We start from the raw sequence: 21449 nt of genomic DNA on the forward strand, positions 1-21449 counted from the left end.
GCTGCAGGGACCTACCATGCACACACTATTACAGTCCATGGGCTGCAGGGTTCTACCATGCACACATTATTACAGCCCATGGGCTGCAGGGGTCTACAATGCACACACTATTACAGTCCATGGGCTGCAGGGGTCTACCATGCACACACTATTACAGTCCATGGGCTGCAGGGTTCTACCATGCACACATTATTACAGCCCATGGGCTGCAGGGGTCTACAATGCACACACTATTACAGTCTATGGGCTGCAGGGGTCTACAATGCACACACTATTACAGTCCATGGGCTGCAGGGGTCTACAATGCACACACTATTATAGTCCATGGGCTGCAGGGGTCTACAATGCACACACTATTATAGTTCATGGGCTGCAGGGGTCTACAATGCACACACTATTACAGTCCATGGGCTGCAGGGGCCTACCATGCACACACTATTACAGTCCATGGGCTGCAGGGTTCTAACATGCACACATTATTACAGCCCATGGGCTGCAGGGGTCTACAATGCACACACTATTACAGTCCATGGGCTGCAGGGGTCGACCATGCACACACTATTATAGTCCATGGCTGCAGGGGTAGACCATGCACACACTATTATAGTCCATGGGCTGCAGGGGTCGACCATGCACACACTATTATAGTTCATGGGCTGCAGGAGTCTACAATGCACACACTATTATAGTCCATGGGCTGCAGGGGCCCATCATACACACACTACTACAGTCCATGGGCTGCAGAGGCCTACCATGCACACACTATTACAGTCCATGGGCTGCAGGGGTCTACAATGCACACACTATTATAGTTCATGGGCTGCAGGGGTCTACAATGCACACACTATTATAGTCCATGGGCTGCAGGGACCTACCATGCACACACTATTACAGTCCATGGGCTGCAAGGGTCTACAATGCACACACTATTACAGTTCATGGGCTGCAGGGGTCTACAATGCACACACTATTACAGTCCATAGGCTGCAGGGGTCTACCATGCACACACTATTACAGTCCATGGGCTGCAGGGGTCTACAATGCACACACTATTATAGTCCATGGGCTGCAGGGACCTACCATGCACACCCTATTACAGTCCATGGGCTGCAGGGGTCTACCATGCACACACTACTACACTCCATGGGCTGCAGGGGTCTACCATGTACACACTATTATAGTCCATGGGCTGCAGGGGTCTACACTGCACATACTATTACAGTCCATGGGTTGCAGGGGTCTACAATGCACACACTATTATAGTCCATGGGCTGCAGTGACCTACCATGCACACACTATTACAGTCCATGGGCTGCAGGGGTCTACAATGCACACACTATTATAGTCCATGGGCTGCAGGGGTCTACAATGCACACACTATTATAGTCCATGGGCTGCAGGGGTCTACCATGCACACACTATTATAGTCCATGGGCTGCAGGGGTCTACAATGCACACACTATTACAGTCCATGGGCTGCAGGGGTCTACAATGCACACACTATTATAGTCCATGGGCTGCAGGGACCTACCATGCACACACTATTACAGTCCATGGGCTGCAGGCGTCTACAATGCACACACTATTATAGTCCATGGGCTGCAGGGGTCTACAATGCACACACTATTATAGTCCATGGGCTGCAGGGGCCTACAATGCACACACTATTATAGTTCATGGGCTGCAGGGGTCTACAATGCACACACTATTACAGTCCATGGGCTGCAGGGGTCTACCATGCACACACTATTACAGTCCATGGGCTGCAGGGTTCTACCATGCACACATTATTACAGCCCATGGGCTGCAGGGGTCTACAATGCACACACTATTACAGTCTATGGGCTGCAGGGGTCTACAATGCACACACTATTACAGTCTATGGGCTGCAGGGGTCTACAATGCACACACTATTACAGTCCATGGGCTGCAGGGGTCTACAATGCACACACTATTATAGTCCATGGGCTGCAGGGGTCTACAATGCACACACTATTATAGTTCATGGGCTGCAGGGGTCTACAATGCACACACTATTACAGTCCATGGGCTGCAGGGGCCTACCATGCACACACTATTACAGTCCATGGGCTGCAGGGTTCTAACATGCACACATTATTACACTCCATGGGCTGCAGGGGTCTACCATGTACACACTATTATAGTCCATGGGCTGCAGGGGTCTGCAATGCACATACTATTACAGTCCATGGGTTGCAGGGGTCTACAATGCACACACTATTATAGTCCATGGGCTGCAGTGACCTACCATGCACACACTATTACAGTCCATGGGCTGCAGGGGTCTACAATGCACACACTATTATAGTTCATGGGCTGCAGGGGTCTACAATGCACACACTATTATAGTTCATGGGCTGCAGCGGTCTACAATGCACACACTATTATAGTCCATGGGCTGCAGGGGTCTACAATGCACACACTATTATAGTTCATGGGCTGCAGGGGCCTACCATGCACACACTATTATTGTCCATGGGCTGCAGGGTTCTACCATGCACACATTATTACAGCCCATGGGCTGTAGGGGTCTACAATGCACACACTATTACAGTCCATGGGCTGCAGGGGTCTACAATACACACACTATTATAGTCCATGGGCTGCAGGGACCTACCATGCACACACTATTACAGTCCATGGGCTGCAGGGGTCTACAATGCACACACTATTATAGTCCATGGGCTGCAGGGGTCTACAATGCACACACTATTATAGTCCATGGGCTGCAGGGGTCTACAATGCACACACTATTATAGTCCATGGGCTGCAGGGGCCTACAATGCACACACTATTATAGTTCATGGGCTGCAGGGGTCTACAATGCACACACTATTACAGTCCATGGGCTGCAGGGGTCTACAATGCACACACTATTATAGTTCATGGGCTGCAGCGGTCTACAATGCACACACTATTACAGTCCATGGGCTGCAGGGGTCTATAATGCACACACTATTATAGTCCAGGGGCTGCAGGGGCCTACCATGCACACACTATTACAGTCCATGGGCTGCAGCGTTCTACCATGCACACATTATTACAGCCCATGGGCTGCAGGGGTCTACAATGCACACACTATTACAGTCCATGGGCTGCAGGGGTCTACAATGCACACACTATTATAGTCCATGGGCTGCAGGGACCTACCATGCACACACTATTACAGTCCATGGCCTGCAGGGGTCTAAAATGCACACACTATTATAGTCCATGGGCTGCAGGGGTCTACAATGCACACACTATTATAGTTCATGGGCTGCAGCGGTCTACAATGCACACACTATTACAGTCCATGGGCTGCAGGGGTCTACAATGCACACACTATTATAGTCCATGGGCTGCAGGGGCCTACCATGCACACACTATTACAGTCCATGGGCTGCAGGGGTCTACAATACACACACTATTATAGTCCATGGGCTGCAGGGGTCTACAATGCACACACTATTATAGTCCATGGGCTGCAGGGGCCTACAATGCATACACTAATATAGTTCATGGGCTGCAGGGGTCTACAATGCACACACTATTACAGTCCATGGGCTGCAGGGGTCTACAGTGCACACACTATTACAGTCCATGGGCTGCAGGGGTCTACCATGCACACACTATTACAGTCCATGGGCTGCAGGGTTCTACCATGCACACATTATTACAGCCCATGGGCTGCAGGGGTCTACAATGCACACACTATTACAGTCCATGGGCTGCAGGGGTCGACCATGCACACACTATTATAGTCCATGGGCTGCAGGGGTCGACCATGCACACACTATTATAGATCATGGGCTGCAGGAGTCTACAATGCACACACTATTATAGTCCATGGGCTGCAGGGACCTACCATGCACACACTATTACAGTCCATGGGCTGCAGGGTTCTACCATGCACACATTATTACAGCCCATGGGCTGCAGGGTTCTACCATGCACACATTATTACAGCCCATGGGCTGCAGGGGTCTACAATGCACACACTATTATAGTCCATGGGCTGCAGCGACCTACCATGCACACCCTATTACAGTCCATGGGCTGCAGGGGTCTACCATGCACACACTATTACACTCCATGCGCTGCAGGGGTCTACCATGCACACACTATTATAGTCCATGGGCTGCAGTGACCTACCATGCACACACTATTACAGTCCATGGGCTGCAGGGGTCTACAATGCACACACTATTATAGTCCATGGGCTGCAGGGGTCTACAATGCACACACTATTATAGTTCATGGTCTGCAGCGGTCTACAATGCACACACTATTACAGTCCATGGGCTGCAGGGGTCTACAATGCACACACTATTATAGTCCATGGGCTGCAGGGGCCTACCATGCACACACTATTACAGTCCATGGGCTGCAGGGGTCTACAATGCACACACTATTATAGTTCATGGGCTGCAGCGGTCTACAATGCACACACTATAAAGTCTATTACAGTCCATGGGCTGCAGGGGTCTACAATGCACACACTATTATAATCCATGGGCTGCAGGGGCCTACCATGCACACACTATTACAGTCCATGGGCTGCAGGGTTCTACCATGCACACATTATTACAGCCCATGGGCTGCAGGGGTCTACAATGCACACACTATTACACTCCATGGGCTGCAGGGGTCTACAATGCACACACTATTATAGTCCCAGTGTTCTCCACAATCCAAATTAGCTGGTGGGCGGCCTAATTAGCATGAATTTGCATATCATTTACATACAACATTCTCGCATTTATGACATGAACTACAATACACACTAAGTTATTTACTATTCTCTTTTTAATTTAATTTAATTGGAACATGTTACAATTTTTTGAAATACAAACAGATTGGTCACTATCAATATTTGCGAAATGCAAAAAGTTTGAAATCGGTGATTTATGCGTTCGCAAATTATTCTGCGTTCATGAAATGCAATTCGAGTAACCAAGAGCAAGTACAAAACATAACTGAGTTATAATGTAGAAAATATACGAGATGATTTGCCCACGAAGCCAAAACGGACAATTTGTTAAAACAAAATCCATAACATTTTTATTTGTGGCATCAGTACTCACCCGTGCCGACGGACGGTAAGATGCATTTACGCATGTACGGCCACGATACGTTGCGTTTTCACACATTGTTTTGGAATTCAAGAAAAAAATGCTAGCAATCGGCAAAATAAAAGAATCTGATATGTTCTCGAAAGATTAGACATAAAAAATACTAGTAGATAAATTGAAAAAAGTATGTGGAAAAGATAACTAAAATTATTCAATTACAAATACTCGCGGTAAACTAATCCAGCAGCCATGTTTGATGTTTATTATCGCTTTCCGAATTCAGTACACGAACACCCAGAATGCGCTGTTCCTCTATGCAACTTAGATACTAAATCGTTACAGCGCCAACAGCGATGGGTAGCAGACGGTCGTTGAATGGGGTAGGCCAAAAGGTCATCAGTTTGCCTTCTCCATGCTGTTTTCACAATGAAAATCGAGCGAACGTTGTAAATACGGCTAGAATTTAAATTTTTGTTCGAGTTTACATGCAATCTGCTAATATATTTGTTTATTTTCTGTGCATATACATTTCGTTCGTATTTACTTCTTTCTTTCGTGATCGGAAGGCGTTTATTAAAAATACAGCTGTAAATTGAAACCACTGTAGTTGCGTATAGTGAGCAATAAGTGGCAACAATGTCGGGCGACAATGAATTCAAGATTGACGCATTGCCATGAATACACTTGATAACTGCTTGTAGACTTCCAATGGACATTGTTTATGTTTGGACTGTTGAAACAATAGCAAAATAAAGGGTTGGGCAACTACTCTTTTGTTTAGGCTTGGGAAGAACAATGCAAGCTTTTTACAAATAATTTCACCTGGATGTACGTTGGTGGGCGGGTGTTGAGAGTTACTAGGCGGCCGTAAAACTTGATGGGCGGGCCGCCCGCCTAAAACCCCTTGTGGAGAACACTGAGTCCATGGGCTGCAGGGACCTACCATGCACACACTATTACAGTCCATGGGCTGCAGGGGTCTACAATGCACACGCTATTATTGTCCATGGGCTGCAGGGGTCTACAATGCACACACTATTATAGTTCATGGGCTGCAGCGGTCTACAATGCACACACTATTACAGTCCATGGGCTGCAGGGGTCTACAATGCACACACTATTATAGTCCATGGGCTGCAGGGGCCTACCATGCACACACTATTACAGTCCATGGGCTGCAGGGGTCTACAATGCACACACTATTATAGTCCATGGGCTGCAGGGGTCTACAATGCACACACTATTATAGTCCATGGGCTGCAGGGGCCTACAATGCACACACTAATATAGTTCATGGGCTGCAGGGGTCTACAATGCACACACTATTACAGTCCATGGGCTGCAGGGGTCTACAATGCACACACTATTACAGTCCATGGGCTGCAGGAGTCTACCATGCACACACTATTACAGTCCATGGGCTGCAGGGTTCTACCATGCACACATTATTACAGCCCATGGGCTGCAGGGGTCTACAATGCACACACTATTACAGTCCATGGGCTGCAGGGGTCGACCATGCACACACTATTATAGTCCATGGGCTGCAGGGGTCGACCATGCACACACTATTATAGTTCATGGGCTGCAGGAGTCTACAATGCACACACTATTATAGTCCATGGGCTGCAGGGGCCCACCATGCACACACTACTACAGTCCATGGGCTGCAGGGGCCTACCATGCACACACTATTACAGTCCATGGGCTACAGGGGTCTACAATGCACACACTATTATAGTTCATGGGCTGCAGGGGTCTACAATGCACACACTATTATAGTTCATGGGCTGCAGGGGTCTACAATGCACACACTATTACAGTTCATAGGCTGCAGGGGTCTACCATGCACACACTATTACAGTCCATGGGCTGCAGGGTTCTACCATGCACACATTATTACAGCCCATGGGCTGCAGGGGTCCACAATGCACACACTATTATAGTCCATGGGCTGCAGGGACCTACCATGCACACACTATTACAGTCCATGGGCTGCAGGGGTCTACAATGCACACGCTATTATTGTCCATGGGCTGCAGGGGTCTACAATGCACACACTATTATAGTTCATGGGCTGCAGCGGTCTACAATGCACACACTATTACAGTCCATGGGCTGCAGGGGTCTACAATGCACACACTATTATAGTCCATGGGCTGCAGGGGCCTACCATGCACACACTATTACAGTCCATGGGCTGCAGGGGTCTACAATGCACACACTATTATAGTCCATGGGCTGCAGGGGTCTACAATGCACACACTATTATAGTCCATGGGCTGCAGGGGTCTACAATGCACACACTATTATAGTCCATGGGCTGCAGGGGCCTACCATGCACACACTGTTACAGTTCATGGGCTGCAGGGGCCTACCATGCACACACTATTACAGTTCATGGTCTGCAGGGGTCTATCATGCACACACTATTATAGTCCATGGGCTGCAGGGGTTTACCATGCACACACTATTACAGTCCATGGGCTGCAGGGATCTACCATGCACACACTATTACAGTCCATGGGCTGCAGGGGCCTACCATGCACACACTATTACAGTTCATGGGCTGCAGGGGCCTACCATGCACACATTATTACAGTTCATGGGCTGCAGGGGTCTACCATGCACACACTATTATAGTCCATGGGCTGCAGGGGTCTACTATGCACACACTATTACAGTCCATGGGCTGCAGGGATCTACCATGCACACACTATTACAGTCCATGGGCTGCAGGGGTCTACAATGCACACACTATTACAGTTCATGGGCTGCAGGGGCCTACCATGCACACACTATTACAGTCCATGGGCTTCAGGGGTCTACAATTAATGCACACACTATTATAGTTCATGGGCTGCAGGGGCCTACCTTGCACACACTATTACAGTCCTATCATACCCCCTCGCAATATTTTAGGATCATTTTCTTTGTGAATATTTCAAACAATTCTGAATGAATGTCAGGTTTTATGATTAAGTTCACATAACATTTTTTTTTTCATGATTTTTGTCTCAATGTGAATAACTCAAATAATCCGGTACCAAATTCAATTTTATTTATTCAGTCATATTCTACACATTGAGCTCGACACAATTCTCAGTTTAAAACACAAATTATATATGATTTTGATCAAATTAAGCAAATTATGGGAAAAGCATCACATAATGGTGAATGTTAAAATGTTAACACCTTTTTTTGGTTCAGCATCCTAAAATATTTGGAGAACACCAAGCATATATAAGTAATGGATGTGGAATGCCATCAGAAATTTGAACATAACTACAGTTAAATACCGGTACTTACAAGTGAATGAAGATGATTACATAAAATGCTTGTTTGAGACAGCATGGTAAGAATAGGTCACCAAGCGAATGCAAACTGGGATGAGATATCTCCTCAGATTTTGGGATAATCACGTGACCAGCTAGCACAATGTCATCTGAAATGCATGAATGATAAATGATATCAGTGTAAATATGTGTTATCGCAGTATTTATGTAAATATATGTTATCGTAAAATTTATGTAAATATGTGTGTGTTATCGTAATATTTACGTAAATATGAGTGTTATCGTAATAAGTACATAAATATGAGTGTTATTGCAATATTTACATAAATAAATGAGTGTTATCGTAATATTTACATATATATGTGTCTTATAATATTTACGTAAATTTGTGTTATCGTAATATTTACGTAAATATGTGTTATTGTAATATTTACGTTAATGTGTGCTATCGCAATATTTACGTAATATGTATGTTATCGTAATATTTATGTAAATATGAGTGTTATCGTAATAAATACGTAAATATGAGTGTTATTGCAATATTTACATAAATAAATGAGTGTTATCGTAATATTTACGTAAATACGTGTGTTATCGTAATATTTACGTAAATATGTACGTTATCGCAATATTAACATAAATATGAGTATTATCATAATATTTACGTACTATGTGTGTGTTATCGTAATATTTATGTAAATATTACGTTATCGCAATATTACATAAATATGAGTGTTATCGCAATATTACATAAATATGTGTTATCGTAATATTTACGTAAATATGTATGTTATTGCAATATTTACGTAAATATGTGTGTTATTGCAATATTTACATAAATATGTGTGTTATCGTAATATTTACGATTTTTATTGATATTCAATTGTTGAAAAAATTAAAAGTTAATGAAACTTATTTCAATGTACATGTCATGGTGACAAAAATAGAATTTTGAGCACTCAAAATTGGCTGAAATTAAAAAATATTAAATTACCAATTAACTATTACATCAATGCCTATTGACAATCAAGATATTGAATGACAAATACAAATTCAGGATGGATACAAACTACAAAATAATACAAATGCTGTTGGCGTCACATCCACACATTTTTACAGAATTTTCTATTGTTCGGCAACATAGTCTCGTTAACACCTTCTCATTAGATATTGATTAGGTATTGTTATCACCATCTGTTAATTTTTTTTTTGCTGGGTAAAAGTGAGAGAATAAAAGTTCTTAAATCATTAATATAATGATGTGCATTCATAACTACGAGTAAAGACAAGACCATGGTTTAATGAAACTTGACATGGTACACCTGAAAAACTGATAGCACGTTGACCCTAATCCTGTCACTGTAGTCAAAATAAAGCTGCATGCTTTGTTTGGTTGTTCAGTACAATTATTTTTTTTTTAGTTTTAGTAGCTCAGATCCCCGGGGATGCAAATCACATTATGGGGACGTGACGCCCTCTGGTGTCATAATTTTTAGCTGTTTTGTCTAGAAGGGGGGGTGGGGTATAGATTTGCTTGCCTTTAGGTCCAATATTAGGTTTGCCTGTCCAGGATGGGGGCAGCGGATGGCGTCTATTTTTAGCTCCACTGTCGACTTTGTCGAGCGGAGCTTATCATATGAGTGATTGTCCGTCGGCATCCGTCGTCTGTGTCAATGTTTTACTTTTTCGACTTCTTCTTGAAAACTACAAGCCTGAATGCTTTGATACTTGGTGTGTATGTACCTGGGGTAGACCTCTCTTAGATTTGTTCATTTCATGATGATATCTTCAATTCTCTAATTTTGGTGAATATTTTTGTAATTTTCGGTAAAAAGTGATATTTTCGACTTTATGTTAAAAACCTCAAGTTCAATTGCTTTGATATTACATATATAGATACTACATGTGAACCTTTCTCAGATTTTTTTCATTTCGTGATGATATCTTCAATTCTCTAATTTTGGTGAATATTTTTGTCATTTTTGGTAAAAAGTGATATTTTCTTCTTGTTAAAAACCACAATCATTTATGGTGAAAAATGATATTTTTGAATTCTTGTTGAAAACAGCGAGTCCCATTGCATTGATACTACGCATATTATTCATTTTCTAATGATATCTTCTGTTCTTTAATTGAAATATGCATTGCTAACAGCGGAGAGGCTGCTTGTTTTTAATTTTCATGTATTTACCCAGAGTCCGGGTGGTGACAAACAACTGGGGATGACTGGTTGTTGGACATGACAATCAAGAGAGAGATAATCACATGACCAGCAACATTATCAAATCAAATCCATGTGCCGCATATTGTCACACAAAATAACACCACCTGGTATTACCTATGAGTATAGTGTACAAATTTGATTGTCACACAAAATAACACCACCTGGTATTACCTATGAGTATACAAGTGTAGTGTACAAATTTGATTGTCACACAAAATAACACCACCTGGTATTACCTATGAGTATAGTGTACAAATTTGATTGTCACACAAAATAACACCACCTGGTATTACCTATGAGTATAGTGTACAAATTTGATTGTCACACAAAATAACACCACCTGGTATTACCTATGAGTATAGTGTACAAATTTGATTGTCACACAAAATAACACCACCTGGTATTACCTATGAGTATAGTGTACAAGTTTTCAACTGAATTAGGTGATGTATAGTGAGCAATGGGTATAGACATGAATAAACACAAAATGGTTACCACTTGTGCAAATCTGAAAAAAAAATTATGTGCCCCTGTTACTTAATATGCATGATACTCGTACAATCTTCTGAGAAACGGTTCTGGGCATATTCACAGACTGAGCTGTCGATCAATTTGACAAGGTTGATCAAATGACAAAATAATACATCCTATGACCATAGTACTTGTGTGAAAATTTTCAAATGAATTGGCCAATTTTGTTTGAATATTGGAAATTTGTTTGCATGAAATTGCTGTTCTTGTACAAGAAATGGTTTCAGAAACAAATAACCAAATAACTATCAGAATTTTGCAAATCAAGTTCTTCTCTCTATACGTCATTGGAATGGAGGAGGTCTGCGATACAAATATGTACCAACCAATGACAGGGAGCTTTATAAACTACATGTACCAACAACAGTGGATAGAAATAGGAATAGAAATTCCTTTCACAAAACATGGATCAGTGAAAAGGAGCTTTATAAACTACATGTACCAACAACAGTGGATAGAAATAGAAATAGAAATTCCTTTCACAAAACATGGATCAGTGAAAAGGAGCTTTATAAACTACATGTACCAACAACAGTGGATAGAAATAGGGATAGAAATTCCTTTCACAAAACATGGATCAGTGAAAAGGAGCTTTATAAACTACATGTACCAACAACAGTGGATAGAAATAGGGATAGAAATTCCTTTCACAAAACATGGATCAGTGAAAAGGAGCTTTATAAACTACATGTACCAACAACAGTGGATAGAAATAGGAATAGAAATTCCTTTCACAAAACATGGATCAGTGAAAAGGAGCTTTATAAACTACATGTACCAACAACAGTGGATAGAAATAGGAATAGAAATTCCTTTCACAAAACATGGATCACTGAAAAGGAGCTTTATAAACTACATGTACCAACAACAGTGGATAGAAATAGGGATAGAAATTCCTTTCACAAAACATGGATCACTGAAAAGGAGCTTTATAAACTACATGTACCAACAACAGTGGATAGAAATAGGAATAGAAATTCCTTTCACAAAACATGGATCAGTGAAAAGGAGCTTTATAAACTACATGTACCAACAACAGTGGATAGAAATAGGGATAGAAATTCCTTTCACAAAACATGGATCACTGAAAAGGAGCTTTATAAACTACATGTACCAACAACAGTGGATAGAAATAGGGATAGAAATTCCTTTCACAAAACATGGATCACTGAAAAGGAGCTTTATAAACTACATGTACCAACAACAGTGGATAGAAATAGGAATAGAAATTCCTTTCACAAAACATGCATCAGTGAAAAGGAGCTTTATAAACTACATGTACCAACAACAGTGGATAGAAATAGGGATAGAAATTCCTTTCACAAAACATGGATCAGTGAAAAGGAGCTTTATAAACTACATGTACCAACAACAGTGGATAGAAATAGGGATAGAAATTCCTTTCACAAAACATGGATCAGTGAAAAGGAGCTTTATAAACTACATGTACCAACAACAGTGGATAGAAATAGGGATAGAAATTCCTTTCACAAAACATGGATCAGTGAAAAGGAGCTTTATAAACTACATGTACCAACAACAGTGGATAGAAATAGGGATAGAAATTCCTTTCACAAAACATGGATCAGTGAAAAGGAGCTTTATAAACTACATGTACCAACAACAGTGGATAGAAATAGGGATAGAAATTCCTTTCACAAAACATGGATCAGTGAAAAGGAGCTTTATAAACTACATGTACCAACAACAGTGGATAGAAATAGGAATAGAAATTCCTTTCACAAAACATGGATCAGTGAAAAGGAGCTTTATAAACTACATGTACCAACAACAGTGGATAGAAATAGGAATAGAAATTCCTTTCACAAAACATGGATCAGTGAAAAGGAGCTTTATAAACTACATGTACCAACAACAGTGGATAGAAATAGGGATAGAAATTCCTTTCACAAAACATGGATCAGTGAAAAGAAGCTTTATAAACTACATGTACCAACAACAGTGGATAGAAATAGGAATAGAAATTCCTTTCACAAAACATGGATCAGTGAAAAGGAGCTTTATAAACTACATGTACCAACAACAGTGGATAGAAATAGGAATAGAAATTCCTTTCACAAAACATGGATCAGTGAAAAGGAGCTTTATAAACTACATGTACCAACAACAGTGGATAGAAATAGGAATAGAAATTCCTTTCACAAAACATGGATCAGTGAAAAGGAGCTTTATAAACTACATGTACCAACAACAGTGGATAGAAATAGGGATAGAAATTCCTTTCACAAAACATGGATCAGTGAAAAGAAGCTTTATAAACTACATGTACCAACAACAGTGGATAGAAATAGGAATAGAAATTCCTTTCACAAAACATGGATCAGTGAAAAGGAGCTTTATAAACTACATGTACCAACAACAGTGGATAGAAATAGGGATAGAAATTCCTTTCACAAAACATGGATCACTGAAAAGGAGCTTTATAAACTACATGTACCAACAACAGTGGATAGAAATAGGAATAGAAATTCCTTTCACAAAACATGGATCACTGAAAAGGAGCTTTATAAACTACATGTACCAACAGTGGATAGAAATAGGAATAGAAATTCCTTTCACAAAACATGGATCAGTGAAAAGGAGCTTTATAAACTACATGTACCAACAACAGTGGATAGAAATAGGGATAGAAATTCCTTTCACAAAACATGGATCAGTGAAAAGGAGCTTTATAAACTACATGTACCAACAACAGTGGATAGAAATAGGGATAGAAATTCCTTTCACAAAACATGGATCAGTGAAAAGAAGCTTTATAAACTACATGTACCAACAACAGTGGATAGAAATAGGGATAGAAATTCCTTTCACAAAACATGGATCAGTGAAAAGGAGCTTTATAAACTACATGTACCAACAACAGTGGATAGAAATAGGGATAGAAATTCCTTTCACAAAACATGGATCAGTGAAAAGAAGCTTTATAAACTACATGTACCAACAACAGTGGATAGAAATAGGAATAGAAATTCCTTTCACAAAACATGCATCAGTGAAAAGGAGCTTTATAAACTACATGTACCAACAACAGTGGATAGAAATAGGAATAGAAATTCCTTTCACAAAACATGGATCACTGAAAAGGAGCTTTATAAACTACATGTACCAACAGTGGATAGAAATAGGAATAGAAATTCCTTTCACAAAACATGGATCAGTGAAAAGGAGCTTTATAAACTACATGTACCAACAACAGTGGATAGAAATAGGGATAGAAATTCCTTTCACAAAACATGGATCAGTGAAAAGAAGCTTTATAAACTACATGTACCAACAACAGTGGATAGAAATAGGGATAGAAATTCCTTTCACAAAACATGGATCACTGAAAAGGAGCTTTATAAACTACATGTACCAACAACAGTGGATTGAAATAGGAATAGAAATTCCTTTCACAAAACAAGGATCAGAAACCAAAGAGAATGGAGGAAGTCTGGAGGAATATCCGTTTACATCAGGCAGTCAATCATGCCAAATACATCACAATTCACTGTGTGGTGTATCAAACAATCGCAAGACATCGATATATGCACAACATACATCAGCTCTTACTCACTGTTTTTTTCTTCTTCTCTTTTTCATTTTTTTGATCTGCTATTCCACAATGAAGTCCAGTTTAAAATATTTATGGCAGTCTAGTCCAGAAAATTAATGACGTAGATTTTTTAAATAGTATTAGTGATTTTGATTTTGTTAGTTTAGTTGAAACCAAAACTGATTTTGGTTCAAAGATTAAAATCCCCAACTATTGCCACTTTCATTCTTTTAGGGGGAAAAAACATAAAAATGCTTGTACCAACTCTGGTGGGATTGTTATGTATTTTAAAAACTTCTATAAACAGAGCGTAAAACAAATGGCAAGTAGCAGTGATGACTTTATCTGGGCTCGCCTAGATAAAGAATTCTTTCAATTAGATGAAGATATATTTCTGTGTGCATTATACTTGAGTCCTCAGTCATCCAGCATTTTTCGTTGGAAAAATTCTAACCTATTTGAACTATTGGAAAATGATATCACAAGATATTCTCAATTTGGTTCAGTAATTCTTACAGGAGACTTTAAATCACGTATAAAAAATGAAAAAGATGTGGCATCTTTCGACAACCCTATTTACCAGCAGTCTGTAAATACTAGAAACCCATACAGAGAAAGAACAACACAAGATCTAACAGTTAAAAACCAGTATGGTAACCAACTGATAGAACTGTGTATTGGTGCAGACCTAATTATACTAAATGGAAAGTGCATAGGGGACCTCACTGGCAAATTTACCTGCTATCAAAGCAAAGGACGTAGTATTGTAGATTATAGTATTGTTAGTAGCAACTTATTTAAACACATTTCCTTTTTTCAAATACATCCACTTAATTTGACACTTTCGGATCACTGTCAAATGTCTTTTCTCCTCCAAACAAATGCTGTAACGAATTGTGAAACTGCCAAAACTAATCAAAATAATTATACTACAATTCATGACAACTCCGGCCAAGCTTTTTTATAATGATGACCACAACACAGCAAAGAAATTTGTAAGCTAATCAATAATTTCTCCAATGCAAACTTTGATAACACACAACAGGCACACAATAGTCCTTGAGTATCTATGTACCAAGTTTCATTGAAATGTAATACTTACTACTTGAAACATCAAAAGCTGAAAATTAATTATGCAAATCAGGTAATTAATATGCACTGATATTACCCTAAAAACTATCAGATCTGTGCAGTGTCCTATGACATCTATGTACCAAGTTTCATTGAAATGTGATGATTAGAACTTGATCAGTGGAAAAACCGAAAATTCACTAATCATTATGCAAATTAGGTAATTAGTAATTAGGTAATTTTTACAAAAAACTAATCAAAACCTAGCATTAGTTCAGAGCATCTATGTACCAAGTTTCATCAAAATCCAATGAGTGGTTGTTTAGATATCAGTGGAACAGTCATTGAACAGCTAAAAATTAGCTAATTATCGTGCAAATTAGGTAATTAAATTGCACAGATTTTTACCAAAAACTAATCAAATCTGCAGACAAGTTCAGAGCATCTATATACCAAGTTTCAATAAAATCCAATGAGTGGTTCTTTAGATATCAATGGAACAGTAATGGAACAGCTAAAAATTAGCTTATTATCATGCAAATTAGGTAATTAATATGCATGGTATTTTATGAAAACCTAATCAAATCTGCGCATTGGCCCAGAGCATCTATGCAGCAAGTTTCATCAAAAACTAATAAATGGTTCTTGAGATATCAGTGGAACAGACATACACACACACACACATGTACAGATACACTAACTGCAAAGACTCCCATTTTGTGCTTCGCACATGGGAGTCAAAAAGGAGAAAAATCTGATCCAGGCAACTATAGACTCTTCAACTCTTCACAGCCGTATTGAAACAAAGTTTGACCAAACATGTAAAAAATAATAATAATATCATAATTAAAGAGCAAATTGGTTTTCTTCCAAAATTCAGCACAGTGGACCATATCTTTGTTCTCAAACAGCTAATAACAAAATATCTTAATAAAGGAAACTATTTATTTGCATGTTTCATCAACTTTAAGAAAGTATTTGGCACCTTGGTCTTTTATATAAACTTCACAAAATTTACTCTACTGTAGTGAAATCTGGGCAAGCGATATTATTAACATGCACTCAACAGACTTGTTTAAACAATCCCTGCCTATGGAAAAATTACATCACAAAATGTGTAAGTACCTACTACAAGTAAACTGTAAAGCTACAAACTTGGCATGTTTAGATGCATGTCAAGCATCAAACGTATGAATAACTACTGGCTGAAAATAAAACATATACTGGTAGATGAAAACACTCTGATCTCTGAGGCCTATAAACTTGGCACGAATTTGGACAAAGAAAACCTTTTAGAAATTAGTGATGTTTGCGAAAAAGCCAGTATTATCCCATTAGCTACAAAAAAACTAAAAAATATGTTTGAGAAACACTGCACAGAAACAATGCATAATGACAATAAAGGCACTAATCACAAAAATAAACTTCGTACCTACAGACAGCTGAAAACTGATTTTGCACTTGAAAAATACCTTGAACATTTTGAAACTGTCCACAAGCAATTGCCAAGCTTATCAGTGACTATTTTACTGAAAGAGAGAACTTCATGAAAAGCAATTTACCAGCTGCCTTAAAATAACACCAACAAATATTTATATAATAATATTTTCACAGTATTACTATTTATTTTACTATTTCTTTTTTAGGGGCCCAAGCCTGTAGGGCATGGCCCCTATTCTTATTGTCCGTTTTTTAGGGGCCCAAGCCTGAAGGGCTAGGCCCCTATTGTTATTGTTCAGTTTTTTCTTTCTTCTTTCTTTCTCCCGTAATTTTCTTTCGTCAAGTTGTTTGAGAAAACCGCTGAACGAAATAGTCTGAAACCAAGCATATTTTGTAGTCCATATTGTGAACTGGTGCATAAGACTTTTAGAATTTTGATTGGTCAATTAGTTTGGCAGCCATATTGGATTGAAGTTAAACAGAAAGTGGCTATTTGACCACTTTCTGAGGGTCTAAGAGATCAGGTATTTTTATGGCATATAGTACCGGTACAACTCATGTGTAATAGATATCTGAAAAAAAATTCTAAACATAAACCTCAACTTTTTCCGCTATGTTTTTTCTCCCAAAAACGAGAAAAAACGCTTGAAAATCTTCTTCTTCAGAACCACCAAACAAAATGCTTCCATATATGAAATTTTCCTTCAATATACGAAGCACATTTAAGTTTGAAAAAATTGTTATGATTGGTCCCATGTTTTGACCACCATTTTGGATTTATTCTAGACAGGAAGTAGTTTTTTTTAATCAAGCCACAATTATGTGGTCATCATCTAATCAGCTAAATTGCAGCTCTATAGTGAACTCTTTCAGATGCCGAAAAAAAAAATCAGATTAGTCACGTGGTTTGGTCGCCATCTTGGATTTTAGACAAAATTTACCAAAAGTTTGGGCATTTGTTTCTCAGAGGTGATTCAACCAATTAACTGCTCATTTTGAATATAACATGCCTGAACGTTGCTACATATGAGAAAAATAATATATTTTCGATAAGTCACGTGGTTTGGCCGCCATCTTGGATTTTAGGAAAAACTGACCAAAAGTTTAGGCATTTGTTTCTCAAAGGTGCATCTACAGATCAACTAAATAAATATTTGTGTGACATGTCTGGTCATAGCTGCATATGAGAAAAATAACATGTTTTCAATCAGTCACATGGTTTGGCCGCCATCTTGGATTATATGTAAAAATGATCAAAAGTTTGGGCATTTGTTTCTCAAAGGTTCTTCAACCGAGCTACTGGATGTTTTTATATATAAGGTGCCTGGCCATAGCTTCATATGAGAAAAATAATATAAATTTGATGTGTCACATAGTTTGGCCGCCATCTTGGATTTTGTGAAAATGGAACTCACATGTGTTGTATTGGTCCGATTTGGCTAAAATTGTGTATGTCAATTCTCCTCCAGAGTCGCAATCTTTCCCATGAATGTCACATGGCTAGGTCCCTTAGCTATGCGCCCATGGGGTGGGGGCTTCTAACCTCATTAATATGCATAACTGCTATATCTTAAGCACTGTTGTAGTTAGGAAGATGAAACCTGCTGAATTATGATGACGTTAAATAAGAGATTTTAATAAAATAACAGATGACCATATAAGGTCAGGTGAGCTCATTAATATGCATAACTGTTATATCTCAAGCACTGTTGCAGGTAGGAAGATGAAACCTGTGTTATTATGTTATTATTAAACAAAAGATTTGACTAAAATAACAGATGATCATATATGGTCATGTGAACTCATTAATATGTATAATTGTCATATATGAAACACTGTTGCAGAACGAGACATGCAACCAGTGCCATAATGAAGCCATCAAACAAAAGATGTAACTGACATAAGAGAATACCATTTATGATTATGTAACCTCATTAATATGCATAAGCACATGGCTCCTTTTATATTCTAAAAACCATATCTCGATAACCAAACCAGGTAAATAGAAGGAACCATCGGCAAGTCAACCTCATTGTACAAATCATTCAAAGTACCTTAATGGCAATTCGGTGACCGCTTTAATTAAGGAATTCGTCTGATAGCTTGGGCCCCTGTGACGCTGCTTGCAGCTTTAATTAGGGGCCCAAGCCCAAAGGGCGAGGCCCCTATTCTTATTGTTCGGTTTTTTCTTCTTCTTTCTTTAGGGGCCCAAGCCTGTAGGGCGTGGCCCCTATTCTTATTGTCCGGTTTTTAGGGGCCCAAGCCCGAAGGGCTAGGCCCCTATTGTTATTGTTCAGTTTTTAGGGGCCCAAGCCCAAAGGGCAAGGCCCCTATTCTTATTGTTCGTTTTTTTCTTCTTCTTTCTTCTTCTATAGAGAGAGGACTTGTTTTGCTGAGCTCCAAGATTTTGGATCGTTTTAAGCCAGGGAAGTGCTATTTTTGTTTTATTTCTACACCACTCTTTTCGTGGTACTTTCGTCATTATTTCTATTTGGTTTTGGTTTTATTTCACAAGCGGATTGCTGTGATTTTTGATTGATTTTATTTTTGTGTTGTGGTCGAGTGTGGGCCGCCAAGATGGCCGCCCCCATTGATCGACCACCTGGGGTATGTCTCACCACAAAACATGCTGTGAGGTGTGACAGCTTTGAGAACTTCTCTGTTGAGAAGTATGTAATTGCTGTAGGAGAACTGATCGGGGATAAACATGTCATTGCAGCATCCAGAATGAACCGATCAGTGGTAATTTTTCTTTCCGATTTGTCTTTTGTTGATTTTTTAGTCCACTCAGGACTTGTTATTGGTGACCAAATGGTCGGTGTTGAGCCAATGGTCAAACCTGCGACCAGGGTTACAGTTTCAAACGTTCCTCCTTTTGTTCCAAACTCGGTACTAATTAAAGAACTTTCTGTACATGGACGAATTGTTGGTTCAATGCGCACAATTCCACTGGGGTGCAAATCAGACACATTAAAACATGTTCAATCTTTTAGGTGACAAGTTCATATGCTTTTGCGCAATGAACACATAAGTGGTTTAATACATGTGATGCATGAAGGTCGTCCTTACTCTGTTTACATCTCTACTGACGAGATGCGATGTTTTTCATGTAAACAGGTCGGTCATATTCGCAAAAACTGTCCATGTACAAATAAAACACAAAACCATGAAACGACTGCAAGCAGCAACAAAACTGAAAAAAATAATAATGATAAACAAGTAACAAAATCGAATGAAACTGAAAAAGATGGTAATAATTCCTTCATGAATAATAACAATGACAAAAAACGCACTGAAAATGATGTGCATAACGAAACTCATAATACTGAAACTAATGAAACCGAAACTGAAAACGAACATATGGATGTAAATGAAACTGTGAATATTGAAACTGATAAAACTGTAAATACTGAAATTGGACAAATAAACGCAAATGAAACTGTGAATATTGAAACTGATAAAACTGTAAATACTGAAAGTAACCAAATAGACGACAATGAAACTGTGGATATTGATTCTGAACAGGTCACTGATACTGCCAATGAAAATATGGACACTGGTATTGACAACAACTTTATTGATCCGTTTGATAAAAATGAACACTTTAATATAGATGAAACGAGGGTACAACCCCCTCTTTCAAAAAATCCACAACCCCCCAAACCACCCTGTCTGATTAACAGCTTGTCACTTCCCAAACTGTTAGCGGTTGACGCTGACAGTGACCGGGATAGTGAAGACGGGCAATGTGGTGATATAGAGCTCGAGTCTATTTCTTCGGAAATATCTGATATGCAAGACACTCATGAACAGGAAAAACTAGTCACGCCTGCTGGGCTAATTACACTTCTAGACGACATAAAGGGGTCTAAAAAGATCCTAGAGCGTTGTCTAGACTTTTGTTCAGACGCTCGCTTACTTTTCAAGTCTTTTAAGAAACTAAAAAACTCCGATCTAGTAACATTCCAACAGAAATCTCGGATCCATAAAATACTCATCAAACTACAGAATCACCTGAAAAGTCGTAATTTAAAAAAAACGAAACAATAATGTTGAGTACATTTTTGTTAGCACATCTTATAATGTCGTTTTCATCTATTTCATGGTATGTCGATAATTGTTGTGACCTGTTTAAATGTCACGATTTTACTATCTTTCATTGTATTCTGAAACTGTGTTTATACTATACAACTTATCCACCTACTTGTCATGAGACCAGGTGGCATGTTGTATGGTGCTTACAAACAACTACTCTA

General features: G+C 39.3%; 1 protein-coding gene across 2 annotated transcripts in view; it reads right to left on the reverse strand.

Annotated features, from left to right (window-relative positions):
- Positions 1–21449, reverse strand: part of LOC102806930 (uncharacterized) — a 383414-nt gene that overhangs the window by 274509 nt on the left and 87456 nt on the right. For both annotated transcript variants that reach the window (XM_085498293.1, XM_085498290.1), the window contains exon 6: positions 8385–8520. In XM_085498293.1, the coding sequence (XP_085354419.1) occupies positions 8385–8520 (136 nt within the window). The remainder of the gene's footprint in view (positions 1–8384; positions 8521–21449) is intronic.

The sequence above is a fragment of the Saccoglossus kowalevskii genome, chromosome 1, assembly GCF_978046115.1.
Source record: "Saccoglossus kowalevskii chromosome 1, keSacKowa6.1, whole genome shotgun sequence".
NCBI classification, from domain to species: Eukaryota; Metazoa; Hemichordata; class Enteropneusta; family Harrimaniidae; genus Saccoglossus; species Saccoglossus kowalevskii.